Raw genomic sequence first — 21,065 nt, 5'->3', positions numbered from 1 at the left:
AGTCGATATGGGACTCACTCCCAACCATCCTCATCGGCACAGAGCAATATAATTAAAAATTTAATTACAAAGGAAAGTAAACCAACTCCTTTGAACTTTGGAGCGGCTAGATGAGTCCAACTTTAGGCACCTAACTAGCCTTCTTACGACTTAAATCACTTACTTAGCCTTCATTAATGCTAAATTATGACGACAATTAGGAAATTGTGTAGTAATTAACACGCTACTCGTTTAGGGTTCAAGATATCTAATAATTACATAAACAAATTTAGCGTATATTTTCGATCTCTTTTGAAAACTCGTCTTAATATGATGGGATGGAACAATTTGAACATTTACTCAACGTTAAAAAAATTTCGAATGGAATATATGACTTGTGGCTTAAAATGATCGTAGATATTAGAAGTATATGACACACAAACGCTCGTCAATGCTTATCTGAATCAATATACAGTAATTATCAAACGCATGATGAGGTGTAAATTTAAGAGCATTATCAACTTAATTTTTTTTAATTCATAATAAATGAAAAATTTATGAATGGGTTGGTTCATAAGTTTCCCTAAGCGGAACAAAATCAATTTAAAAAATATTATATTTTTTACTATTATATACATTTATTTATTTAATTAATTTTAAAATTATTTTTTATTATTCATTCTCCTCACCCATTTCAAAATAATTTTTAACTATTTAATTTTTTTTTTTATAAATATATGTTGAAAATAGTTAGCAAAAAAATTTAGTTAAACATTTTAAAATAAGTAAATAGTTTTTTATTCAAACTACTAATTTACTTTCATTAGAATAAAAATTTGGATTGTTTGAATTGGATTGAGTTCGTTATTTAATAAAGATGGTTTAGGTTGAAAATTTTACGAATCGAACAATTGGGTTCGGTTTAAAAAATATTTCAACTCGACCCAACTCATGAACATTTCTAGTTCGAACTAGCGTGTTGTCATCGAACCACTTAAAGTCAAAGAGTGAGAATTTGGTATTGAATTTGACTAATTAGAGCGAGGAGAGTACATATGACAACAATTAAGAAATCTACGAGACTCTATTATTGTGATGCCCTACGTTAGTTGGGGAAGAGAATAAAAGACACTTTGTAAGAGTGTGGAAACTTTTTCGATAGTAAAAGTACAGACAATATAGAGTTTTAGTTAGAGTTCAATCCACGTGTGAAAATTGCAAGAAAAAGAAAAAAAAAATCGAAATAAATGAACTAAAATCACAATCGTAATCATCAAACCGATAAACTTTCCAATTCCCAGAATCAAGATTTTCCCCTCAACGACGCCCGCCATGGTAATCTCATCTGCAACTTTATCCTTCACATCTTCCATTCCCAGGCTTCCATCGTTTTCCCCTCCGTTTTCCTCCTCCAAATCCTCCTTCTTCGCCAACAATGCCACTGCCAATTCCTTCAACAAAGGCGACCATAGCCATTCTTTGCTATTGCGAACCACCAGGTCCAGAAAGACGATGGATAGAGCTCATAAGGGTCTCACTTGTAACGCTCTGTTTGGACTTGGAGTGCCTGAGCTTGTTGTAATTGCCGGCGTTGCCGCTCTGGTTTTTGGCCCCAAGAAGTTGCCTGAAGTCGGGAAGAGTATTGGAAAAACGGTCAAGAGCTTCCAACAGGTATGTTTATGTGTGGTTTTAATCAATTGTGTCAGTTTGGTTGCTCGGAAATTGTTTGATTGTTAGGGATTTGATATCGGGAAGAGTTTTTTTCCACTGGATTTGGATAGTATGTGGTGTAGATGTTTGGAAATTGATTATTTGATGATTGTTGTTTCGTATAGTCGGATTAGGGAAGATTTTTACTGAATTTGAAATGAGATTGAATTGATGCAAAGTACGTTTTAGCTAACTAGAAAGCTTATCTACTTTTTTCATGGGACTTGAACAACAATAGTTTGGAATTAGATGAAGCCTTGGTTTCGTGCCTTTTTCTGGATGTAAATAGAAATGCTTCACTTAAAACCAGTCCTATCAAAATCTGTTGTAAGTTTTCATGAAGATGTATTGTCATACCACTCCTTTAGTTCATAACCCTTTTAGCTCATATTCTCATTTATTTGGTTCATGTATGAGAATTAGTATTGATATGCCTATATAAAGGCTTGTCTAGCATTGCTTTGAGGTGTGGAGTCATTGTTTGATGTCCCACATTGGTTGAAGAGGAGAACAAAACACCCTTTATAAGGGTGTGGAAACCTTCCCCTAGCAGATGCGTTTTAAAGCCTTGAGGGGAAACCCGAAAGGGAGAGCTCAAAGAGGACAATATCTGCTAGCGGTGGATCTGGGCTATTACAAATGGTATCAGAGCCAGGCACCGGACTATGTGCTAGCTAGTAGGCTGTTCCCCAAAGGGGGTAGACACGAGGTGGTGTGCCAGTAAGGACGCTGGTCCCAAAGGGGGTGGATTTGATGGCGGTCCCACATCGATTGAAGAAAGAAACGAGTGCCAGTGAGGACGCTGGGCCCCGAAGGGAGGTGGATTGTGATGTCCCACATTGGTTGGAGAGGAGAACAAAATACCCTTTATAAGGGTGTGGAAACCTTCCCCTAACAAACACGTTTTAAAGCCTTGAGGGGAATCCCGGAGAGCTCAAAGAGGACAATATCTGCTAGCGGTGGATTTGGGCTGTTACACATTGTCATTTTGTATTTGCCTAGAGGCAATTGGGAGGAATTTTGTTGAGAGACTTTGTTGTAGTGTGAAAGTGTGAGAGATACACTTGTAAACACTTTGGTTATAGTGTGATTGACTACCACCCGTGGATGTAGGAGAATTTATTCTCTCCAATCCACGTAAATCTTTGTGTCTCGTTGTTTAATTTTCTGTTTGTGAGTGTGAGTGCGACCGATCTTGCTTTCGCTTACGCTACAACAAATGGGTATCAAAACATTTTGGTCGTGGCGTTTGGGTACAACAAGTGGTATCATAGAATTGAAAGTTGTGGCATTACGGCACAACAAAGTCATTCCGAACATTTAAAATGAATCAAATAATACTTCTGTAACTGTCTATGAACCTGTTGTTCTGGCTCAGCTATCGTGATAAAAATGGACTTAAATAGGTGGGAACTCCACCCTCTTTCTTGAGAGGACCTTTAGCATGTTGAATAAGAAAAGAAGAAAAGTTCTTGGAAATCTCAATGGCATGATCGTAAGCTGTCTTACAACCTACCCTGTGTGCTTCTCACATAGTTTGTGTATTTTGTGCAAAAAAGTTGGAAGACCATACCCATCTGTTCTGTTCCTTTAGTCAGAAGCCTTGATGTTCTTGTGCTGAAGTGTTCAAGCTGGTGGAGGGTCTTTTAGTGTCTATCACACGGAACCTTTGCCAACCCCATCCTTTTAAGCGGAAAGTAAATGTGTTTTGGAATTATATTATCAAAGCGGTATGTGGAGGCGTGGTTGGACACTGGTTGGTGTAGTATGGTAAAGGGTGAAGTATGACAATTAGAATCTATAAAACAAAGGAGTGGGAAATAAAGATTCAACGAGATAGTAAACAAACGGAATCTTTAAGGGTTGGGAATCATAGATTCAACCAGATAAACCGGGGAAACATTATTTTTACTTGGTTCTGTTTTCTTAAAGAAGCAATTTCATTCATGAATGAAATTTACAAAAACAGAGGAGAAGTGCCTTGATCCGAAGTATTTACAATAAACATTTCCATTTGGACTAATGATTGTTGGTATGATATTCTTGATACATTGAAGAAGACGATTAAGGAGGATTTCATGTTGGATCCTGTCCATGTAGAAATGGGGAGATATTGAGATGTCTTGCTGCAGAATTGGCAAAAGATTTGTGCGTCTACGTTGGATGGTGACTTTGCTATGAACTTCAAAGATTGGAATGAAAAAAATTATTAGCCAGCAAAGATGTTACTTTGTAGTTGAGAAAAAAGTGTTACCTTGTTATGGAGGTTTATTCATTAATAGGTGGATGGAGGAGGTCTCATACCATTGGAGAATAATGTGGCATATTCTATTTCTCATGCTGTGCTATGAAAAGGAGAAACAATGCAAAACATTCACCCTATCTTTTCTCCCATCTTCTGGGGTAGTTGCTCCTGAAAGTCAGGAAGGGTGTTTGATATAATGCCACTACAAGTGTACACACGTTACACTCATGGCAAAAGAAGCAGTCACGTATGGAACTCATTAGTTGAATTTTTCTTTATGCAGTTTTCTTTTTTTCAGTTTCCGTATTATAAGGAGTCCTCCACCTTCATTTTTATTTTTAGTTATTTCCTTGTTTTAGGAGGATGATCCTTCCTGATTGAGTCATGGCTCTATTGATATAACAATGGTTGTAAGGACTCCTCTTTCATTTCTATTTTTAGTTATTTCCTTTGTTCTAGGAGGATGATCCTCCATGATTGAGTCATGGTTCCATTGATGTAGCAATGATTATTATACAACTTGTACAAATAGTCATATACATCAATGAAGATGGTACCTAAAAATTTCCAATTTAGTCTTGAGTACTTTAACTCAGAGGTTTAAGGTTCTCTCTATTTGAGCCTTACAATTATTCAAGTAGGTCGAAAGAAGAATTCTACTTCTTCCTCCACACAAACACCGTCTACCTCAACTTACGAGAAATCCATAACTCGATCCAAAACTTGAGCCCGTAACAGTGTTGTTGTGGGAGGGAGTAGGGATTAGCCAATATTTGAGAAATATCATTTTCAACTGACACCAGTTCTTCAAGAAAGGAGGAGAAAAGGAGGAAAATGAAGAAGCGGAAATATGGGTGTTGAGATGTGTTGAATTTGATTTCCTATAGTAAATAAGATGGTATGCAAGGGCTGTGATTCTTTATGAAATTTGTCGTTAGGAGGTTAAATGATAGGGGAAAAAGGTTGGGATCAAAGTTTTAATAAAGAACATAAACCTGCATATGTTCTCCAGAAATCAAAATGGAGTAGGATTGTTAACATTATGTTATGAAAAGATAATAAGACTATAAGAGTTACAATTGAGGAAGGTTCCAATGGTATTATTAAATGGGGAAGGTTTCTCGTCTAAGACAAGAAATGAATAGGCACAAATTGAGGAATTTCATTCTGCCAAAGCTGAGCATCAAGTAATAGATTATGGGCCAAAACCATCGAATTTAACTTCGAATTTGAACCATCAACTACTGTATTTGGTTGAACTTCATCCTCCAACACTCCTTCATCTTCCATTACTTGGTGAAGAAGAGATAAATCACTGAATTTGATAAATTTTCAAGCATAAGTCACCATAACTCCCAGAGGATCCAAGGAAGCTATATCTCCAAGCTTAAAGGAAACATTGCGACGTTTGTTGTCTTTAATCTCAATAGTTGCAGGAAGAAAACCACAAAGGTTCCTCTTAGCTTGAATGTGAGCCGTCGAACCATCAATGAAGTTAAGAGTATCTTAGCAGTTACTAATTCAACCATCGAAGTAATAACCAAAGGCCTCAAAAGTGCTTTTTTCGGTACTTAAACAGTTAGTTTTTAATCAAAATCGATCCCCCATATCCTTCAATTAACTTTTGATGACTATGCTTGTATCAAACCAGTTCTCAATCTTCAGATGTAAATCACCAACCAATTGCCATTTTCCCAACACACATAAATCAATGCTTTATCAGTTATTAAGGAATTGATCTGCACTTAAATTTTAAAGTATGCTTCTGCTGAAGTTTTGATATCCTTCCAAGAAATATGCACAAACAGCTGACTTACCACCAAGAAACTTTCAAAATCCATTCTAACCACTTCATGAGGTTTTGTTAAGACTATTGGATATTTCTGATGTTGTTTGTTAACTGTTATCTTATTTATCTATTTAATGAATTGTATTGGATGTTCTTTTTATGTTTAAAGGTAGAAATTTACAATAAAGGTATCAAATATTCATAATTTGTCGAAATATATGCATATTTAAGGGGGGAAAAATTAACGTGTCGTGTCCTACTTTTTTGAAAACCGATGTAATGATATTTCCATGTCGTATAGTATCCAATGTCGTGTATCTGTGTCTGTGCTTCTTAGCCCACCAATTAACCCCAACTCAAATGCCAAAAAATGCTGCTCTATAGGATGGAAGTTGGTCATTTCAAGTTATTTTTCGCCAAAATCGATGCTTGAGAAACCGAAGATTCGGAAGTTGTGTCAATCACACATTTAGTTTACACTAACCAATTGAGTTTGTTAATTCAGTTTCGTTGTTGTCTTATTTTTTCAAATTTTGGATTAGACCCCTATTGCTCTTAGGCCAACCTTCGGAGCCATTTACGTTTGAGCATAACATTCTTTCTTATCAAATTGTGTATCCCTAAGTAACGAATAGCCGGAATCATGGCATCATTTACCCAAAGTACATTGGAGCCCCCATCTCAGAGACAAAACAAACTAGAATCATGCCAATTATGATAATGCAGTTTTTGTTTGGTTTTCTAGTATTATCCGAATTGAAGTCTAGCTTTCTTTCTTTCTTTGTAAAATTATCAATTTCTCTGAAGTTTTATATTTCCCAAGGAATTTTCATTTCTTTCTAAACTTAGTAGTCTATATGTTATCGATATTTTATGATTACGAAGATGAAGTTTACGTAATACCTTTATTATTTTAGAGTTATGAAAGGGAACTTCATATCTTGGACAAATTGAATATTCAGGCCTTGTAGTTTGTGTGCTACGTACCATATGAACCAACATTTTAAGTTTGCTGTTGTTATGAGTTCCCACAGGGTTCACTAGTTAGGTTCTTGCTAATTTCATTAACCTTGGCTATATTTGGAAGTGTCAAATGCACTTTTGACATGGACAAAAGAACTTTTGACTCGAAATGTTTAAAAAAAATCATGTAGGAGAGTAATATAAAATGCTTTTTGAAAAATTGGAAAGTGCCTTGAAATACTTTGTTGTAGAGCGTTATGGTCTATGTGCTTGATTGGGAAGTCCTTCCAAAGTACTTTTAAGAATGCATAACCAGTTTTACTATACTTTTGCTAATTGTACTTTTTTAAAACCATTTCCAAATACGCTTTTAAGCATTTGTTAGTGAGTTAGAACATAATATGGGTAACGTAGGAGACATCTCTACTTTTTCCCTCGAGAATCCATAGAGTTACCATTGCTTAGTTTTCAATTTACCTCTGACCATAAAATGAAATGTGAATAACCCGTCCTCCTCTCTTTGAAACAAGGGACGTTTGTAGTTTTGTCGGTGCTTGAAACAATTTAGTCTTCTCCATATTACTATATCTCTAGAGTAAATAATTTTATATGAGGAACTACTGAAGTCAATCACTAGCTGCCGTTAACTCTTCAGCTTTCTCTTTGAGGTCTATTATGTGGAGGTACTCAAATTGGATCAATGATTGATTTCTAGGTTTCGTCGTAAACCTAATTGGTTACTTCTAATAGTTCAAGTGAATCAAGGATAAAGTAGCTTCAAGTTCGTTTATGAAACATGTTTTCAATCTTTCTTATTGATTTTCAAGCTCGAGGAAAACTTCAATTGCTCAATGGTTAAAGAATCAGCTAAACAAAGTTATCTGCTTTTGAGTTTCCTAGTAGGACTTATGTTTCTAATATCATTGCAGGCAGCTAAGGAGTTCGAGTCCGAGCTGAAGAAAGAGCCCGAGTCAATCGGAGAGACCGCAGTTGAAAAGCCTACATCAGTAGATGATGAGGAGAAGCAAGATTTGAAGGTATCAAACCAAAAGGAGAGTGTATGAAGCGGTAGGTAGTACCATCAGTTTCATGTCCACTTGTTCCTATCATTGTACTTTATGTATGTGAATGTGTCTTTGGAATCTGAAGATCACTTAATGAAGAAAATTAGTTTTCCAGTGCTGGTCTCTAATAGCTATCATATTCCACTCTAATTAAATCAAAAGGAATTATGAGCTACAAGCTCAAGAACAACCAGCAAGGCCGATCCAAGAGGGCAGCTTTTTGCCTTACTAACAACTGTATCTGTATCCCTCCCTACATCATCTGCTTACCATCAACTTTTATATCACTCTCCTACATGATGATTCTTTTATTGGTAGTAAAAATACTTTTGGCCATGACCCGATATCTGTTTCCCTCCCGCTCCCACGCTTCCCCTTGCCTATACACCCGCCACACTAAAATCCTTTCTACCCTTCATTACTTTCGTTAATCGCTACGGGGCAGATAGATTTCATTTGGGATACTCATTGCTCATGATATTTGGGACACTGAAGTAGTTATATGCCTTTTGAATTCATGACTTTTGCTCTCTGGTAAATAGTTTTTAGATTTCTATGCAAAGTCTGGAATTATGATATCATGACTGAACAGAGTATTTATATGCCTTTGAATTCATGACTTTTGCTCTCTGGTAAATAGTTTTTAGATTTCTATGCAAAGTCTGGAATTATGATATCATGACTGAACAGAGTATTTATATGCCTTTGAATTCATGACTTTTGCTCTCTGGTAAATAGTTTTTAGATTTCTATGCAAAGTCTGGAATTATGCTATAACATTTTGAATCTATATAAAGTTCTGCAGCTATTCTTTTCTGGATGAGGGCGATAATTTGCTTATTGATTTGAAGTCCTGACTTTGTTTGATTTTTGAAAAGGACCAATTTCAATTCAAAGTTGAAAGCTGTAAGGCAAACTTGCTTTGTCTTGAACTGATGCCTTATTTTATGTGCTTTATATGATAATAGGTCCATTGATTCATGAGTGTGACATATCCTTATTTTATGCCTTACATTTTAAGCATGCACTTTTCTTCGTTTAAAATTGCTTTTGGGTGGGCAGAGAATTTGGCTTAAAGTTTGTTGGTTGTGGTCTTCTTAGGTGGCCCACTAGTTTGAACCATCCTATATGTAGCCAGGCATAAATATTATTGTACACTTCTTCTTTCATGTTCTTCAAGACCCAAAATGGATGAGTTGGGAAATGTTGTGCTGTTAGATTCAACTGAACTTTCATTAAGTGCCTGTAATCTGCTGATTGAGACTCTAATTCAACCCTCTTGCGTTCGTCATCAGATATCTAAAACTATGTTCTTATCAAGTCAGTGGCCGTCATGATCTTATGATTTTGATGCGCATTTTGATTTACGTCTTGCTCGTTTTGACTCGTTTTGACTGTTGAGTCAATCTATGATGGTTTTCGTTTGTATTTTCGATATTTATGAAAAAGATGTAGAGGATTTGAGAAGGATTGAATGCTGTTCATTCACGAGATTTGTTTATATTTGTGTTTGTAGTGAGAGATTCTTTAGATAGTTACAGTATTGAATAATTTGCAACATGATTTGATGGATCTTTTGTAAAATTTGTCAAGATTATTCCTCATATGGACCCCTCAGGGAAGTTTTTTCTTGGAGGGAAGATATGGAATACCAAATAGTCAATGTTTTATTGATTAGTACTCGTTTTTAATAGGTGGATCAAATTGTCAAATCACTCGTCATGTTCGTTAAATTATGCAAAGTCGAGAAATAGCGTTGAAATAAGGTAAAGACGTATGCAAACTTCTTTTAAGAGGTGTTTTGAGTGTGAAGTTGGGTGGAGTGGATTTTTTAACTGAGCATGGTATGCAAAAATGACTCGGGACATGAGAAGGTTTATGCCTCGATATTACTTGGATGGATGGATGGATGTTCGAGATGTCCTGATCATAAGAGACGGTTTATGAGTTGGTTCTTGGTAAGCATGTTCGAGCGAGCAACAAAGGTTGTTGCATTTACCGGGCTCATGATGACATCATGAAGCATCAAAGGCAGACGAAAAAGTAAAATGAGGCTTGAGTTCTCTTTAAAATAGGCCATGAATGAGTCTAAATCATAACGTCGCTCGATTCGAAAAGTATGTCTCACAACTTATAACTCAAACTCAAACTTCTCGTTATGAGCTCACAATTTTTCTCTTCCCTCTCTTCTTCCCCTCGTCTTACCCCTACCTCTCTTTTCTCGAGATATTTTTTTAATTTCTTAATTTACGAGACTTTCTTTGTTTCTTTTATCTTAAAATTTTCATTTCTTTGTTTCTTTTATCTTAAAATTTTCATTATTATTACTAATTATTAAGTAAAATATAGATAATTATCAACAAAAATATTTTTATTTTTATTCTATAATTTTAATAATTTTGTTGATAACTTTTATCCTATAATTTTAATTTTAAAATATAAATTATATGAAAGTGTTCTAAATAGCTTTTAGCTTGGAAAATAAATTTTAAATCAAGATTTTAAAATGGATGAAAAAAGTTTTTATTTAAATTTGAAAAATAGGATATAACTTATTTTATTTATCTTAATCGAAATTGACACTTTCACCAAAATTATAAAATGTTTATAAAATAATATGATTTAAAATCTCAATTTTTAATCGAAGGAGAACAAGGGTATTATTAGAATTTTAAAAATTTATTGAAATTGAAGATGGTACGGTTAAATTTCATAATGACATTTCTCAACAATAATATAAAAAAAAAAACAAAAAAAAAACGTAAATGTGCTCCCGATGTTCATATAACCTATTAATCTGAACAATTTGGACTACAGTTAGATTGATTTTTTTTAAAACTAAAAAATTCTATTTGGTTCGTAAGTTAGAAAGACCCGACAAACCAACAAAATAGAGTTCACAACCTAAACTAACCATGTCGTACTTGTAAGATTGTTATGAAAATAAAAAATATTTGACACGGGTAACAAATGTTAATAATACATTGAAATTTGTGAATGTTAAATATTTAAATTTTATGAAATTTTAGTTACTGACGTAACATATTACTGAATAAGTAGATTTTTTTAAATAATTAAAAAAATGAAACAACTCAACCATTAAAAAAAAAAGGTTATTAATTCAACAAACTCAAAATTTTGGATCGGTACAAAAAAAAAAAATTCTTAAAACAATTCAACAATCTAAAAGTACGTGATTCGATTGGATTGGTATCGAGCCATTCACGTTATCAATCCAACCGACTCGAATTTTTAGATTGGTTTCCTTAAACCAACTCAATCCAATTGAGTTTTATCCACCGTTAACATTCTTAAATATTTTATTTTGAAATTGGCCCTTTGTTAAAATAATAATAATAATAATAAAGAGCTTTTCAACTTGATTAGAATTGGATTAAAAGATTTGATATTTAAAATAAGAAGAAAACAAAATTAATGAGCTTTCTCCCTGCCGATAATTATTATATGTAATATGCCGTTATTGCTACCTTTTGCTTACGTTCCAATATAACACCAATTTCAATTTCTTAAATCTGCTCCCGTTTTCTAAAACTTTCTTCTTGAACCGGGACCAGAGGCTCGAGTATACGTCGCTTGGCCGTAGGCGACACAAGAATGAACAGGCTTAACTCACTTATTGGTGGAAAATGAATGGCTATGAAAGTGGGACTGTGACAGCTTTATTGAAATTTATTTAATTTCTTATATTTCCAATATCCAACAAGAATGAAAGGATATTGATGATGAATTAAAAGTATTCCTTCTACCTTTCTACAATTTAATTTTATTTAATTTTTTGTAAAAAGTATTATTATTATTATTATTATTATTATTATTATTATTATTATTGAAAATCCTAATCAAATAAAAAGTTGGTGATTTAATATTATTATTTTGGACCATTATTCACCAAAGTGGAGATGAAGCTTTCCATGTAAAGACAAAACATATATTATTTTGAATTATTTATTTATTACTTTTATTGCTTCCACTATCAGAATTATTTCTTCTTTTTTATATATATATAATTAAAATTTATATTAAATTTTAGATTTTTTCCTTTTCATTTATCAACTTTTAAAATATTTAATGAAAAATTATTTTAATTTTCACCTTTTAGACAGTAATTTTTAAAATATATATTAAAATCGAGAGTTCCACAAAAGCCTCGTACAAATGAACATAGTGTTCTTATTTGTAAACACCTGATTTTCTCGGGCCAATGTGGAACTACTGTCTTAAAAAATCTTCAACTGGGTTGGGTTGAGTTCATTACTTAATAAAAGTTGTTTGAGTTGAAAAAATTTAAACCCGAATAGTTAGATTGAATCTGAAAAATGTCTGACCCGATCTAACCCAACTGACGAAACAGTAAACTCGGATAGGTTCCGAATTTCATTGACTCTCATGTAAAGAAGCGAAGACAAGGGGCAGGTGGGCTGCTATCCCGCTTCGGTCACCGCTATCCTGCCTCTTGACCAAAGGGCCAACCCACTCTTACCCTCCATCCAATTTCTTACTTTGTGGTTGTTTCATATAGATCTCTTTCTCGAAACCACTGTAACAACAAGCTACTCGATTTCTATGCCAATCAAATCTTCAAAGCACAGTACTATGTTTAAATTGAGTTACAGATCTTAATTAAATATTTAAAAATAAATAAATAGATATTTTATAGACTAATATTTTATTTTTATTAACGATAAAAATTTGAATAAATGATCGGAACAACTCAAACTACCTAACCCAAAATTTTTATCGTTGAGTTGAGTTCGTTATTTAAGTTTAAAAAATTTACCACGCGAACAATTGGATCAATCGAAGAAAATGTCACAGTCCAATCTAACTCAGCCTACGAACACGTCAAATCTTTAGATCGGAATAATTAACGAGCCAATTTAAAAAAATTTGTTTGATTCCCTATGCTTTTTGAGGGCATAGCTCTCCTATTATTTGGTCTAGATTCTTGTTGTCACCTCCAAAGACTTTTAGAAATTATTAGAGATTCAATTTGCAAGTGTCCTAAGGTCTACCCTCAACTTCAAGTGCCTTTAATGGCATATTATCCTCTTCATTGTGGAAAGTTTCATGATTAGGACTTTGACTCGGAACGAGAAAAAACGAGTTGAGGGTTGAATAAGACTTGTTCGGTTTTATAGAGACTAAGATTGAAGACGCTATGTATACACATGTAACATATCATCATATTAGTTTTAATGTGTGAGATTCTACGTCGGTTGGAGAGGGGAATGAAACATTTCTTATAAGGGTGTGTAAACCTCTCCCTAACAGACACGTTTTAAAACCGTGAGGTTGATGGTGATATGTAATGTGCCAAAACTGACAATATTTGCTAGCGGTGGACTTAGGTTGTTACAAATGATATTAGAACTAGACACTAGACGGTGTGCCAGCGAGAACGTTGGGCCCCAAGGGAGGTGTTTGTGAGATCCCATATCGATCTTATTCCATATAAAGGTGTGGAAATTTAAGAACCATGATGCTGATGACGATATTTAAAGAGTCAAATTGGACAATATCTCCTAGCGGTGGGTCAAGGAAAAACCATAATGACTCGCTAATTGGATGTTCCAAGCTCAACTATAAGAATGTAAGGCTTGCAACTTCATGTAATTTTCTTAATCTAAATATTATTTTCTTCTTACGAACCTGTGTTGATATATGATAATGAAATTACATGCAGCTGAGTTACTTACATCTGATAGGCAACGAGTGCAAGTATACAAACACCGCCGTCACATATGATTTAATTGCATACACGGATCTCCACAATGATATGATATTATCCACTTTTAGCATAAGCGCTCTTGGCTTTGCTTTGGGCTTACCCAAAAGGCCTCGTACCAATGGAGATAATATTCCTTGATTACAAACTTTGATCATTCCCTAAATTAGCTGATGTGGGACTTTCTTCGAACACCTCTCTTCGAACAAAGTATGCCTCCCCTTAATCGAGGCTCGACTCCATTTTTTTTTTCTTTTTGGAGTCTTCGAACAAAGTACACCCTTTGTTCAATGCTTTAGTCACTTTTTGACTATGCATTCGAGGCTCACAATACTTTATTCGACATTTGAGGATTTGTCTGACATGTCTAAGTTTAGGGCATGACTCTGATACCATATTAGGTTGAATGTCACTGTGACATATATGAGTTAGCACCTTGTATTTATAGATGTGTATAATGAAAATTATATGGTAAGCCTTGATCCATGATAACAAACGAGGAAATCATAGATTCTCTGATCTACAGTAACAAACCAGCAAATCAGTAGTAAATAAATTAATAATTTAATGCGAGTTAGATTGTTAAATTGGGTCATTAATTTTTTCAAACCCTAGTTTTGTCTTTTATATCTTAATTAAAAATAAATTACGAATAAATAACTTTTGTTGCATAGTAAGAGACTAAATATTGAGAAGTTTAGTAGCTCAAATATAATATCTAAAGTGATCTGAGTTTGCAACCTAGTCGAGCCCAATTCTTTTAGGTCGGGTTGAATTGTCGGACCGTTATTTTCTTTTTTAATTATCTAAAAAAAATCTACTTATTCACAATACATGTTACATCAATAACAAAAATTTCATAAAATTTAAATATCAAATATTTACAAGTCACAGTGCTTTACTAACCTCAGTTACAAACATTTACTGGCACTCGTTCCTTTCTCGTTTGAGACTCAGCGTCCTCGCTGGTACATCGCTCAATGTCTGACACTAATACCATTTGTAATAGCTCAAGTCCACCACTAGCAGATATTATTTCTTTATACTTTCTCTTCTAAGCTTTCCCTCAAGGTTTTTAAAATGCGTATGTTAGAAAGAAGTTTCCACATCATTACAAAGAATGCTTAGTTCCCCTGGTCTCATATAACCTTTTTACCAATAGAGTTGGGTTGGATTGTAACCCTATTTTTTAGTTGATCTTGGGGCGGACAAACACTAAGATGGAATAGGCCTGCTAATATGCCCAATGTACTTGCTGCAATATGATGAGAGGCTATTCCGCCCGGAACAAAAGGATCAAACCCTTCAACACCCCACGCAGGATTTACAGCTTGTACCCTTCCGATTAATCCATAAGGATCGGATACCCATATTCCCGGACCATACAATCGGTTACATGAAATGCACCAAAACCCATCAAACCAAATCAATCCAACCCGTAAAAATAAATCTAACCTAATTCAAATTAGTAAAAATTAAACCATTATTTTGATTTACGAATAACTATAATAATAATCCAAAGAGAGAAGAAACAAATATAATTAAAATAATAGGAAAATTGGAACAGGCAGTAGGATTAGGAATAATAATAATAATAATAATTAATAATAAAAATCACAAAGTAATGAAGATTTTTAGGAAGAGATTTAAAAAATAAAAAAAATAAAAAAATAAAAAAATAAAAAAAAATAAAAAAATAAAAAAATAATAAATAAAAAAAAAATAAAAAAAAAAATGTAAGTGCCTTTATACTGTGCTTTTGTATAATAAAGTGGGTAAACAAAAAAGCTGAGAGAAACAAAGAGAGAGAACCAAAAAGAGGCCTTAATTTCATTTCATTACCCTCAAAATCGCTTCCCTTCCGCCTTATCGCCTTCCGGATCTGCCACCCATTTCTCCGACACCCTCCCCCTTCTTCTGGGCTTCCACCGCCACCACCACCGCCACCACCGCCTCCCCTCCATTCACTCCTCTGTTCTCTGTTCCCATTTTGGGGATACTCATTTATGGCCGGAATCCCCTCTGAGGGGTTGGGAGATGACTTCTTCGAGCAGATTCTCGCAGTGCAGCCGGGTTACGCCGCCGGAGCAACCGGCGATGTTGTCTCTATTCCGATGGGCTTGCAACTTGGGTCTGGCGGCGGCGGCGGCGGCGGCGGCGATGGGTTGAGAGGGATAGCTGGGCTGCAAGGAGGCGGTGGAGGAGGAGGGATGGGTATGCCGTTGGGGCTGAATTTAGAACAAGGGTTTTTGAGACAAGAGAGGTTTAGAGATGAACTTAATAACAATAATAATAACAATAATACCACTAATAATGCTTCATCTTCTTCCACTGCTTCTTCTGGAATCACTGTAAATCTCTCTTTCCCTCTCTTAATTTCTTCATTTGTTCTTCATGTTCTTCAGTGGGGAGGGAGGGGATTTTGGGGGTTTTTCTATGCTCTCTTTGGATCATCTCAATGATTTCAACCCAGATTAGAACACGTTCAATTTTCCCATTTTGGGTAACTTTGATCTTCTTTTTACTCATTTTTTGTTTGTTTTTTGTGTTTATTTTTTATTTTTTTTTAGTTTTCTTGTCAAATCTCTGATTTTAGAATTAACTTTTGTTTTAGTTTAAAAAAAAAAAAAATTGATTAAATTGAAAATTGTTTGTTCTTCTTCTCCAGAGTTAGGAGCAGTCTACTTCAGCTACAGAAATTTTATTCCCATTCTCATAATTTTTTTTTTTTTTTTTAATTATTATGATTCTTAAGGGTGTTTTCGTCATTTCACTCTTGTTTTTCAGGAGAGAGATTCTTCGGTTCAGCACATGAACGCCTTGTTTCCTTCCTTTGGACATTTGCAGCAGACTCAACAACTCCGGCCACCTCCGCCACCGTTACATCTTCACCAGGTGAATTTACATTTTTCTCCCTATATCCCTCCTTTTTTTTTTTTTCTCTTTTTCTAAAAATAATAATGTTATTTATTCTAATATGCATTTGGGTTTATCATAATTATTAATTAAAAGCGTTCATAAATTAATCCTCGTTATAACCTATGCTTTTTTAGCACATTTAATCATAGTGACATTAAATCAAAATAAATAAATAAAGCACACAAGACAATTTTGTTAATAAAAGGGTTATTTATTTATTTTTTTAATTTTTTTAATTTTTTAAAAAATATCACATGTGATGCTCGATACTAAATTTCAAACCAAGTACAAAAAAACGCGTTTTCTGAATTAATTTTTTTTTTTTAAAAAAAAAATTCCTTTATTATTATTATTATTATTATTATTCTTGAACCCAAACAGTTCTTGTGTTATCTTCGTTTCCAAACAGACCTTAATCTTCAATTTTTTACTTTGGGGAGTGTGTATTACACGTGTCTGATTCTCATTGGTGTTTGTCTTGTATCAATTATTGATTGACGGTAAAAGACAAACAAACCATCTCTCCCACGTGTGTAAATTCTTCGTACGTGTAAGTAATCTTTGCCGTTGGATTCTGGAAGCCTAAGCATGATCATTCGCTTACGTCATTACTCAAGGAGCGTCTGAAACACGCTCCTTTTATTTTTTTCCAAAGATGTCAGAGTCCATCCACGTGGTTGTGTTTTATTGGCGGAAACCAAGAACCCATGTTTTATTCTTTTAAATTAATTTTTTATATGCTAGTGCTTTTTTCTTTTAATTTTTTTTTTTAATTCTTTTTAACTTATGTTAATTTTTTAATTAAAATAATATAAATAAAATGTCTGTTACCCACAAAAAATTTATTCTTTGTTCTAAAAATATGAATGTGGTCAGTAGGACAATAATGTAATTTCCTTCATTTTTATTTATTTATTTATTTATTTATTCATAATATTTTAATTTGTGCTCCATTATTATGTGTTGGTTTTTGGAACCTTGTAGCCATCTTTAGCCAGATGCCTATTTATATATAAATAAATGAATAATTTTATTTTTTTATTGCTTACAAAGAGAAAATGACAATTGAGAAATTCCCATTTTAATGGCTAATTTATTCATTATATTCTTTTTTCCAATTCTTCCATGGAAATATGACTAAAGGAAAGCATACAAATAGTTTGACATATGATGATGTATCTTCTTTGGATTCATGTGCAGCCCTTTCACAATCAGACAAATCCCGGGATGGTTGCTGCTGTACCGCAACCTTCTCAAATCCGTCCGAGAGTTCGAGCACGACGTGGGCAAGCGACTGATCCTCATAGTATTGCCGAAAGGGTAATCTCTTCTTTCGATTTTTAAGAATGTCGATAGATATGTATGGAAGTCCTCTTGTTTACTACTAGTTGACTAGGAAATGTCTTTGTTGTGTTCCGCAATAGAAATGAGAAATGGGAAACGAGAAACGAGAAACAATACATGTTGACAGAGCGGTGTTTTTTTATCTTAGTGTGTCACTTGTTTGTTGTGAGATCTCATGTTGGTTGGAGAGGAGAATGAAATATTCTTTATAAGGGTGTGGAAACCTCTCCCTAGTAGACGCGTTTTAAAACTGTGAGGCTGATGATGATACGTAACGGGCCAAAGTAAACAGTATCTGTTAGGCTGTTAGAAACGGTATTAGAGCCAGACACTGGGCAGTGTGTCAGCGTGGACGCTGGCCCCCATGGGGGTGGATTGTGAAGTCCCATATCGGTTGGAGAGAGGAACGAAACATTCCTTATAAGGGTGTGGATACCGCTCCCTAGTAGACGAGTTTTAAAACCGTGAGGTTGAAGACGATATGTAATGGGCCAAAGTAGACAATATATGTTAGCGGTGGGTTTGTGCTGCTACAAATGGTATCAGAGCCAGATACTGGGCGGTGTGTCAACGAGGATGCTGGGCCCTCAAGGGGGTGGATTGTGAGATTAGGGGAATCAAGCATTCCTTATAAGGGTGTGGAAATCTCTCTCTAGCAGACGCATTTTAAAACCGTGAGGCTGACGGTGATACATAACAGGCCAAAGTAGATATCTGTTAGCAGTGGGATTGGGTTCTTACAAATGGTATCAGAGCCCTCAAGGGGGTGGATTGTGAAATCCCACATCGATTGGAGAGGGGAACGAAGCATTCCTTATAAGGGTTTGGAAACCTCTCCCTAATAGACGCGTTTTATAACCGTGAGGCTGACGGTGATACGTAATGGGCAAAAGCGGACAATATTTGTTAGCGGTGGGCTTAGGCTGTTACAAATTTTATCAAAGCTAGACACCGGACGGTGTGCCAGCGAGGACACTAGGTCCAAGGGGGGTGGATTGTGTCCGGTGTACTAGCGAGGACACTAGGTCCCAAGAGGGGTGGATTGTGAGATCCCACATCGATTGCAGAGGGGAACAAAGCATTTCTTATAAGGGTGTGGAAACCTCTCCCTAGTAGACGCGTTTTAAAACTGTGAGACTAACGACGATACGTAATGGACAAAAGCAGACAATATCTAGCGGTGAGAGAGAAAGTCCATATTGAGCTTTTAGCACTTGTGCTTATTTAGGTATTTAGGAGTTCATATGAGGAAACCCCATCATTTTAAGAGCTTTGGGAAGCCCTTATAAAGGTTATAGATGCTAGATAGCCAAAAGAAGTGACATTCTTGACCACTTTAGAGATCACAAGGGAGGGGGTCAACCAAAAGGGTGCCCCAATGTGCCCTCCAATTCGATAACATGGCAATCTTACTCGGTCACAGAGCTTTATTCGATCGAAACCAATCGATCGAGCTGAGGTCGGTGTCCTTAAATCAAGAGGTTTAAGGACATCGAACCAGTCATTAGGGAATAACTAGCATCAGTGAAGGAAGGAGCGGGATAGATTATCAACGTAAAATTTTTACATGTCCCAATAAATATTTCGTGCTTCGCCCTCCTAGAGAAGACAAGGGGACGAGAGGGGGGTAGCGGAGACGCCTTCGTAAAGAATTTTCGAAGAAAGTTTCCTAAACGAACTCTAAAGGGCTTTCTTTTTTTTCACTTTTTGTGTTATCTATATCTCAATGAATCTTAGCTCGGTTCGACTGTCATGACTACAGTTGCGTCGAGAAAGAATCGCAGAAAGAATGAAGGCCTTGCAGGAGTTGGTTCCTAGCTGCAATAAGGTTTGGTTCCACTCAAAAACCTGAATTTTATTAACGACTCCGATTTCTCGAACACAAATCCATAGTCTCGACATTAACCAATTCGTTTCGTTTTGCAGACTGATAGAGCGGCAATGCTCGATGAAATTGTGGATTATGTAAAGTTTCTTAGGCTTCAAGTTAAGGTACTCATTTTCAAACTATTTTTCAGAACAAATGAAAGTTCATGTCCTCGTCGTTTACGAGTCACTCGAGTCTACCAAGCATGACCCCGATTTTTATATTGGTTGATTTGTTTCCTAGATGCCTCGTATCTGATTTTATTCGATATACTTTTCATAGGTTTTAAGCATGAGCAGACTAGGTGGGGCAGGTGCGGTGGCTCAACTTGTGGCCGATGTGCCCCTATCATCAGTCGAGGTACGAAAATTTGAGCTTCGACGTTCTTTATAGAAATGACCCTCTTCTCCCGGGCTTAAAGATTAGCCCGAGATTGATTAAGGAACTATAGAAATGACCCTTTATTTTCTTATTGTGTTAAACGACCATTAACTCAAAAGCTTAAACTGATAGGTTATATCGCTCTCTAATCTTTTAGGGATTAGTCCCAAACCGAAAAACGTTGCTACTAAAATGAGATTACAGGAGTTCAAACACGAAACCTCGTATTTTGTCATCATGTCAGCATATTTTCGACATTTCTCGTCGTTTTGTTTATGATTCTCAACCGGGATTTTACGTATTTATAGGGAGAAGGCATTGAGAGCGGTGCGAATCAACAAGCATGGGAGAAATGGTCAAGTGATGGCACAGAGCAACAAGTAGCAAAACTAATGGAAGAAGATGTGGGAGCTGCCATGCAATTCCTACAATCTAAAGCTCTATGCATCATGCCCATCTCATTAGCCTCAGCCATTTTCAGGACACACCAAGCGGATCCGCCGATCATGGTTAAGCCAGAAATGAACACTCCTTAGACCGACCGACCTTACGTGCCCATCTCGGACTCCAACCGTGCTAAGTTGGTTAAATCCATCTCGTTTATTGTTTCGTGATTATGGATATCATCAGCATAATATATAATCTAGTGTTTTTTTGTAACTCCTTATTGAAGTGAAGTGAAGTGGTGGAAAACGACCAAAATATTTTGTGATGGAAAATCTACAACTTTTGTTTCTTGTTTTTATTTTTTTTATTATTTGTTTTGTTTAGTTGAGAATGAATAAAAAGTAGATCATGGTATGTGTTGGATGATGAAAGTCCCACATCTGCTAATTTAGGGAATGTTCATGGGTTTATAATCAAATAGTACTCTTTCCATTGGTTTGAAGCCTCTTGGGGAAGCCCAAAGGAAAGCTATGAGAGCTTACGCTCAAAGTAGATAATATCATCTCGGGATATTGTGGAGAGTCGTGTTCATCTCGGTATGAAAGTGATTGGATGAGCGAATTAGGTCAAAAATTGGCTCAATTATTAATATACATGGAAAGGTGGAAGTA

General features: G+C 35.3%; 2 protein-coding genes across 4 annotated transcripts; both read left to right on the top strand.

The window, feature by feature from the left end:
* The first annotated feature begins 1,243 nt into the window (after window positions 1-1,243).
* Window positions 1,244-9,427, top strand: LOC111792119 (Bacterial sec-independent translocation protein mttA/Hcf106). Of its 3 annotated transcripts, none has more exons than XM_087123553.1 (3): window positions 1,244-1,650; window positions 7,616-7,754; window positions 8,931-9,427. In XM_087123553.1, exons 1-2 carry the CDS (start codon window positions 1,312-1,314, stop codon window positions 7,748-7,750), a joined length of 474 nt encoding a protein of 157 aa, XP_086979679.1. In that variant the 5' UTR covers window positions 1,244-1,311; the 3' UTR covers window positions 7,751-7,754; window positions 8,931-9,427. The 3 variants fall into 3 exon arrangements, with proteins under 3 accessions (XP_086979679.1, XP_086979678.1, XP_023529222.1); XM_087123552.1 differs by having other exon boundaries at window positions 8,852-9,427; XM_023673454.2 differs by lacking the exon at window positions 8,931-9,427 and having other exon boundaries at window positions 7,616-7,864.
* Window positions 9,428-15,275: 5,848 nt separating this feature from the next.
* Window positions 15,276-20,752, top strand: LOC111793187 (transcription factor UNE12). Its single transcript, XM_023674962.2, has 7 exons — window positions 15,276-15,847; window positions 16,284-16,391; window positions 17,616-17,735; window positions 19,522-19,587; window positions 19,686-19,751; window positions 19,909-19,986; window positions 20,316-20,752. The coding sequence occupies exons 1-7, from the start codon at window positions 15,503-15,505 to the stop codon at window positions 20,541-20,543; spliced, it is 1,011 nt and encodes a 336-aa protein (XP_023530730.2). The 5' UTR covers window positions 15,276-15,502; the 3' UTR covers window positions 20,544-20,752.
* The last annotated feature ends 313 nt before the right edge of the window (window positions 20,753-21,065 follow it).

The sequence above is a fragment of the Cucurbita pepo genome, chromosome 4 (genome assembly GCF_057944985.1).
Source record: "Cucurbita pepo subsp. pepo isolate OVF chromosome 4, ASM5794498v1, whole genome shotgun sequence".
NCBI lineage: Eukaryota > Viridiplantae > Streptophyta > Magnoliopsida > Cucurbitales > Cucurbitaceae > Cucurbita > Cucurbita pepo.
This window is presented reverse-complemented; position numbering and strand designations above follow the sequence as displayed.

Coding starts and splice junctions, on each gene's coding strand:
- LOC111792119 (XM_087123553.1), top strand. CDS start 1,312: ATGGTAATCTCATCTGCAACTTTATCCTTCACATCTTCCATTCCCAGG. Junction 1,651..7,615: donor CGGTCAAGAGCTTCCAACAG/GTATGTTTATGT, acceptor ATATCATTGCAG/GCAGCTAAGGAGTTCGAGTC.
- LOC111793187 (XM_023674962.2), top strand. CDS start 15,503: ATGGCCGGAATCCCCTCTGAGGGGTTGGGAGATGACTTCTTCGAGCAG. Junction 17,736..19,521: donor CTCATAGTATTGCCGAAAGG/GTAATCTCTTCT, acceptor TCATGACTACAG/TTGCGTCGAGAAAGAATCGC. Junction 19,752..19,908: donor TTCTTAGGCTTCAAGTTAAG/GTACTCATTTTC, acceptor TACTTTTCATAG/GTTTTAAGCATGAGCAGACT.